General features: G+C 56.4%; 1 protein-coding gene across 1 annotated transcript; it reads left to right on the top strand.

The window, feature by feature from the left end:
- The first annotated feature begins 402 nt into the window (after positions 1 to 402).
- Positions 403 to 1,641, top strand: LOC105557264 (matrilysin-like). The gene has a single exon (XM_012004452.1). The coding sequence runs from the start codon at positions 403 to 405 to the stop codon at positions 1,639 to 1,641; it is 1,239 nt and encodes a 412-aa protein (XP_011859842.1).
- Positions 1,642 to 7,098: the final 5,457 nt, after the last annotated feature.

Raw genomic sequence — 7,098 nt, 5'->3', positions numbered from 1 at the left:
CAGGCGAGGGCCGCGGCTTTAGGACATTCCTGCCCCCGACCTACTAAGGAGGAATTACGACTATTGTCCACCTCATTCTTCGGCCGTGACCGCAGCACCAAGCGGCGGGACCCAATCCTTCCCGTCTAGGTATCCAGGTATACACACCGGTGCGTGCACCCTGCGCGAAGCCAGAGCCCCGTCAGCCACAGGAGGGGTACTCCTGTGTTACCGACTCACACCACGAGGAGGTGGGGTTGGCACATGGGCCCGGTGGCCCTTCTGCGAGTCACGCCCACTAACTCTAATACTAACCCAACCCTAACCTAATAAAAGGTCATCGCGAGATGCGCATTTCATCATTCGAGTTTGCACCGCGAGGCATGTACATTTCATCATTCGAGTTTGCACCGGTTCTTCACAATGACCACAATGTTCGCACGCATCATAGTTACCTGTACAGTAGCTACGATGCTTATATGTGTGTATATTGTCGCTAAGTGTAAAGTCATCAAGGAAAACAATGAAGTGGCGATACGATATCTGCAGAAATACGGTTTTTTGAACGAGAAGATGGATACGTTTGCCACTAGTGAAGATCAGCTGGTTCTTCGACACGCTATCAACCTCTTTCAAGAATACTACAGATTACCTGTTACTGGTAAAGTGGACAACGCAACTCTAAGCCTGATGAGTAAACCGCGATGCGGTCTACGTGACATATTGAATTTCGGAGAGGGCAAAGTTATACGTAAGTGGCCGAAACGACACTTAACGTGGAATTTTTACTTGGCCAACAGAGCGCTCTTGGATACAACTCAGGCAGCATTCGATTTGTGGCAGAAACATTCGTCGCTAACATTTGAACGTGCTGTTGAAAACCCAAATATTCTGATATCGTTGCGCGAAGGCCATCATATGTTCCTCGATCGTCGAAACGGTGAATTGTGCTCGAGCGTTTTGGACGGTCCCGGCGGCACGTTGGCTCACGCGTTCTATCCCAATGGAGCGTCGGATTTCACGTCGGAGGTTCACGTCGACACGATGGAACAGTGGCATATATATCTAGATATGGGTCCACCGAACAAATATAATTTGCTGTACGTGTTGACTCATGAAATCGGTCATTCGTTAGGGCTAGATCATAATCATGACACTACGTCGATAATGTATTCATTCATACCTGACAATACTTTTCCTGTCACACTAAACAACGAGGACATTATAAACATACAAAATCTATACGGCGCTACGGATACCGACGTGTTACCGAAAACGACTCCCAGACCGCCACCACCACCGCAACCAACACCAAGCGTTCCACCGGATCTGTGCGCCTTGAAACGTGTTGATGTGATATTACTGTTGGAACAACGAATGTACGTAGCGTACGGAAAACACATATGGGTGATTGACATAGATGGAAAGACCTACAGAGAACCTCTGCTGCTTTCACACTACATGCCATTCATTCATTCAAACTTCACGCGCATTTCAGCCGCGTATCAAACTCCATCCGAACACTTGATTCTATTCGTTGACGATAGAATCTATAAAGTGAACTACCCAGACTTCACGCTAGTACCAACTTGGCCGAGAACTCTCAAACTCTCACTTTGGAATTCCTATGGATGCAAAAATAGACGCTGCCGTGAACACTAACAAAGGAAAGTCTTACGTGTTATACAATAGATATATCGTCGGTGAGATAGACGACTGCTCCGACAGCATTAGCAGGTATCACACCACTTTTTTTTTTGACCCGGTGGAAATCCTCATGGACCGTCCGGGTCCCGCTGGGACGGAGACGGGGGGTGTGTGGGACTCGCCCTCCCTGTACCCCAGGCAATTGACGACCTGGGGCTAGCGTGCGATGGAGGGCGCCTACCGCACTAAAACCACCGGGGGTGGACTTCTCTGCGCTATTTGGGACTGCCGGGGTATACGATCGCATTACGTCCCGCACAGTCCCGCGCCACGCGTAACATCGCGCTCACCTATGGGCCGATGACTTGGCCCTGGCCCTGAGAAGGGCCATCTCCTTCGTTTTGCGGCAGGGGTGCCACCCGGCCCTCCGCCGCGCCCCTCGGTTGTGTGTGGGGGCAGGCGGGTCGTGGGATTCACAGCCCACGCCCGCCTAGGAGTCCCCTCGACTCCTCGGACTCTGCACCTTTTAGTCGCCTTTTACGACAGGCAGGTGATACCTCGGGCCTATTCTTTCAGCGGGTCCCGCACGCCTTGAGGACCTTTACGGTCCTGTCGCTACTTTGTTGGCCCTCATCTGGTTTCCGATGGTGCCCTCCTCCTCGTTTCCGAGTCCACCGACTGATTGTTGTGTCGGTTCGTCCCTTGATGTTTCGAAGGCCAGGGGTAGGTTCGTCTCAGGAGGTTCGCCCTTCCCTACCACGGCCGCGTATGCGCAGCTATCCCGCGCCTTCTGCGTCCACGCCGCGGTCCTCCGTTTCCCCTAGCTCGCGCACCCGGGGGCTCCACCTCTCCCCTTCTTACGCGTTCGTCCTCTTCCTTCTTGCGCATCACTTGCTCGCAAAATGTCGAGAACGCCGCCCATGCTGATTCTCTCTCCGCCACTGCGCCCACTATCGTAGGGAGCGATAGGTCTGCGCCAACCTCGTCTATTAGGGCACGGCGCTGGTCCCTCCACGCTGGACAAGTGTCCAGTGTGTGCTGCGCCGTGTCGGTCGCCTCATCGCAATGATGGCAAGCCGCATGGGTTCGCGGCCTATACGACAGAAGTACTCACCGAAACACCCGTGTCCGGTGAGCACCTGTGTCGTCCTGAACGATGATCTCGCCCAGGTCCTCCCTAACCAGGCCTCCATGTACGGGAGTACCGCGCTGACTGTGCGCCGGCCTGGGCAGTTGGGATCGGCAAGTCTAGCTTCCCATTCCGTCCTGATCGCCCTTTTTGCCTCAGAGTTGATGTGTCTTCTAGCCCGTCCTGTTACGGGGACCCCCTGCGTTTAACCCGGCAATGCGTCTATAGGCCTCGGTGTATGCCTTCGCAACGAGGTCAATTGGAGGCATCCCCGCCAGGAGCGTGGCCGCTGCATGCGACACGGTTCGATAGCTCCTGGTGGCTCGAATCGCCATTCTCCGCTGTGTTTTCTGGAGCACGGCTAGTGCCCTCCTATCGGCGCTGACTGTTTCCGCCCATATTGGCGCGCCATACAGCGCAATGGAGAGAGCCACCTGCGCGTATAGTCTCCTTACCCGTCCACTCGGGCCACCCAGGTTGGGCATTATTCGGGACAGCGCGTTCGCCGTCGCGTCCAGCCTAGGTGCCAGTTTTTGCACGTGGTCTTTAAAGTTCCATCTTTGGTCTATTTGAAGACCCAGGTATTTGATCCTGGTTCCTACTTTGATACGCTCACCAGCGACCATAATGTGCGTTTCCGGTGGCACTCCCATGCTGCCGTCGTGCATGTATGTCGCCTCGGTCTTTTTCCCAGCAACCTTGAGGCCCAGCCTCTCTATCGCCCGGACAGCGCATGCCACTGCGATGTTGGCAGTATTCGCTGCCTCGCCCCAGTCCCTCCCCCCGGCCAACACCAGCGTGTCATCCGCGTAACAAACTAGTGTGGCACCAGAGGGGAGGGCTGTTCTGAGGACGTCATCGTACGCGACGTCCCACAGGACTGGTCCAAGGACCGAGCCCTGCGGGACGCCGCATTCCGCATTCCAGGCTCTGCTTTCGGCCTCTCTGTCAGTGCACGTAATCTTCCTCCCCGAAAGATAATTGCTGGTGACCCGCCTTAAATAACCAGGGACCTCCAGGTTGACAAGGGCCCTCCTAACGGCCACGTGGGGGAGGGAGTTGAACGCGTTCGATATGTCGATCGCGACCGCGAGTACAACCCCCTCATCCCCAATGACCTCGTCCACGTGGGCTCTCACGCAGCTAATCGCGTCCACGGTTGACCTCCCCTCACGGAACCCGAATTGTCGCGGGTGGAGTCCTCTTCCTCCTCCGTCCTCCAAGCCCCGGACGAGGCGGGACGTAATGACTCTTTCGAGCATCTTCCCGGCCTCGTCCAGGAGGCAGATCGGGCGGTAGCTAGACGGTGCCTCCGCGGGTTTCCCCTCCTTAGGGATGAGCACCAAACGTGCCTCTTTCCACAGTTCGGGGAACTTGCCTTCTCTCAGACACGCCGTCATCGTCTCTGCCAGGTTTCCCGTTAGCTCCGCCATGGCCACTTTCCACGCGGCTCCAGGAATGCCGTCCGGTCCTGGCGCCTTCCCGGCTTTTAGTCTCTTGGCCGCCCTATTCAGTTCTAGGTCGGTGACCTGTAGATCCTCTTCCCACCCAGCAGGTGCGTCCTCGGGATCTTCCTCTCCTCGCTCCACCCTGCCCCTTCTCGAGAACAGCGTGGAAACTACCGTGTCTAAGAGACCCGGGTCCATGGCCTCTACCGTGGGGGGCGCCCCTTTGTTCAGCCTGTCCATCACAAGCTTATAGGGACGCCCCCACGGATCTTTGTCTAACGTGGCTATTAATTCCTCCCACGCACGCTCTTTCGCTTGCCTGATAGCCACTTTCAGGGCCAGTCTTTTGACTCGATTCTCCTCGAGCAGATTGTCCAGCTCTGCTTGTCCACCGTTCCTCCTTCTTGCCCGCTGGACTTTTCTTCTCGCCTGGACCGAGATACGCCTGAGCTCAGCGATCTCCGAGTTCCACCAGTATGCCGTTTTACGCGGCACAAAGGTGGCCCTCGGCATACTACTATCGCAGGCCCTGGTCATGATGCTTCTCAACCGTTTGGCCTGCTCTTCAACGCCTTCCAGAGGCTTCAGTGTCGACATGTCTGCCAGGAGCGAGGCCACCAGTCTATCCGGATCTAATTTCCTCACCGCCCATCTGCGTGGGCGGATGTCTGGTTCGGCGCCTCCCCTCTGTTGCAGGCTCACCTCCATCACTATTGGGAGATGGTCAGAGAGAATCTCCGTCTCTTCCGCCACCCTCCACGAGATAATCTTGCATGCTGCCGCAGGGGAAGCCCATGTCAGATCGACAATGGATTCCCCCTGCGGCCTTACGCATGTGCTGACGCCTCCTCTATTGACGAGGTGAAGGCCCAGACGAGCCGCCCAGGCCATCACCTCCAGTCCCTTGGCGTCCGGTCGCCGGGAACCCCATAATGCTGCCTTAGCATTGAAATCCCCGGCGACCAAGACGGGCCTCGGGAGCAGTCCTCTTATCAGCTCTTCCAGGTCCCCCAGGCGGTCCTCGAGCTGTGCGCGGGTCAGACTGGGAGGCAGGTAGACCCCTATGATGTACACGGAGCTCCACTCTACCAAGACCCATCCCTCCCCAGCCTTCTTTAGTGTAGTGGGGATATGCCTTTCTCCCACTGTTCTCCAGCAGATGGCCACCTTTCTATCCGCACTTCCCGCCCAACACGGGTGCTTCGGTATACTTAATGGCTCCGCTATAATCCCCAAACAGCAACCATGTTCCGCCATAGCTTGCGCGCATAGGTCGTGCGCTTGGCGGGCATGGTTGATATTAGATTGCAGTATCTTTACTGGCATGAATGTGCCGGTTCGCAGGCTCCCTCCAAGCCTCTTTCCACTGTGTGGGCCGCCTCTGTTTCCTGGGTCGTTTCGATCTCCATGTCGACCACGTCACGTTGGGTTGACTGGTCGCCTCTCGGGTTATTCCTGGTCGCAGTCTCTGTTTGAGGTTGCGGATGCTCCCCTATCTTTTGCCTCCTCAGTTCTTTTTTGGAAGGCATTTTACATCCTCCGCCGCCAGCCTTGTGTCCGGCCGGTAGGCCCTTTGCACTGCAAACCGGGCATTTTGGCGCTGCGTTGCAGGTCTGGGCTTTGTGCCCTTCAACCCCACACCTGTAGCAGACGTTGCTACGATCCTGACTGCTACGGCACTGCTGGCGTACATGGCCTCGCTCGAGGCATCTGTAGCACACCAGCGGCCTTGCTTCCAGGAGATCAATCCTCGCCGACATCCAGCCGACTTTTATTCTGCCGGGTGCAGCTACCTGCTTTGCTGCGGCTAATGGGCACTGTGCCCACGCCGTGCTCAGGCCATTGGTCGCGCGTCTTAATTGCCCCACCTTTACTTCTTGGGGTGCGCAGCCGCCCGCCTTGGCCACCGCCTCTTTTATCTCGTCTTGCGTAGCCGAGTCGTCAAGGTCTTTTACCCGAACTTCCGCCATCTTCGTCGGGCGGGTGACCCTGACCCCCTCGGTGTTTCCTACCACAGACTCGATTTTCTGGGCAAGTTGGTCTGCTTTTGCCTTCGCATCCTCTCCCAGTACTTCCAGTATTAGAGCCCCCGTCATGGCTCTCCTGGGCCTGATCTCATTGATCCCCAGTTCCTCTAGCTGTACCTGGGACTTGATAGTTCTCATGCCCTCAGCGTACATGCCCGGAGGGAACGTCAGCGTTATCGCCTGTGCCTTCGGATTCCTCCGTTTAGCTGGGGGGTTCTTTTTTCCACCAGCCGGCGTGCTGTTCGCCACTTTCCTCTGAGGACCTTTGTCCTGCTCAGGTGCAGCTTTCTTCTTCGAGCCTTTCCTGACTACTTCCACCCAGGATTCCTGGGTAGCTTGTCCGGACTTGTTGGCTGTGGTCTTTTTCGTCGCGGGCTCCTTCTCGTTTCGAGTGCTTTTAGGTACTTGATCAGTCCTCGTTAGGCTTACCGGTTTTGGTTCAGCCACTCCTTTTTTAGCCCTCGTTCTGCTTGCAGCCCTTTGCTCGGCTGCCCCCCTCTTTTTGGAAGACGTTGTCGCCCTGCTTGGTGGCCCCGCTTGTTACGGGTGCCTGCTTGGGCGTCCCCTTCGTGGGCCCTGTCGCCTTTTCCGGTACTTGGGCCGGCGTAGAAGCTGCACCTTTCCTTGATGGCGCCATGTTCCTTACTCCAACCTCAGTCGGAGGTTTCACGCCAGTCGGGAGTATCGCCCTCGCCCCCACGCAGCATGATATGAGGTTGCTGAGATTCTGCCTCACGTCCTGAGCATCTCCCGAAAGGACGTTCCGGAGCGAGATCCTCTCCATGACCCTCCTGACCTCCTCCAGGGCCCTCTCCTCAGACGGTTCGTCCATCCTCTTCTTGGATCCTCTGATAGCCGGTCTAAGGGC

The sequence above is a fragment of the Vollenhovia emeryi genome, unplaced genomic scaffold (genome assembly GCF_000949405.1).
Source record: "Vollenhovia emeryi isolate VEMERY1.0 unplaced genomic scaffold, V.emery_V1.0 DF939541.1, whole genome shotgun sequence".
NCBI lineage: Eukaryota > Metazoa > Arthropoda > Insecta > Hymenoptera > Formicidae > Vollenhovia > Vollenhovia emeryi.
Note: the sequence above shows the minus strand (reverse complement) of the source record. Positions and strands in the feature narration are given on the sequence as shown.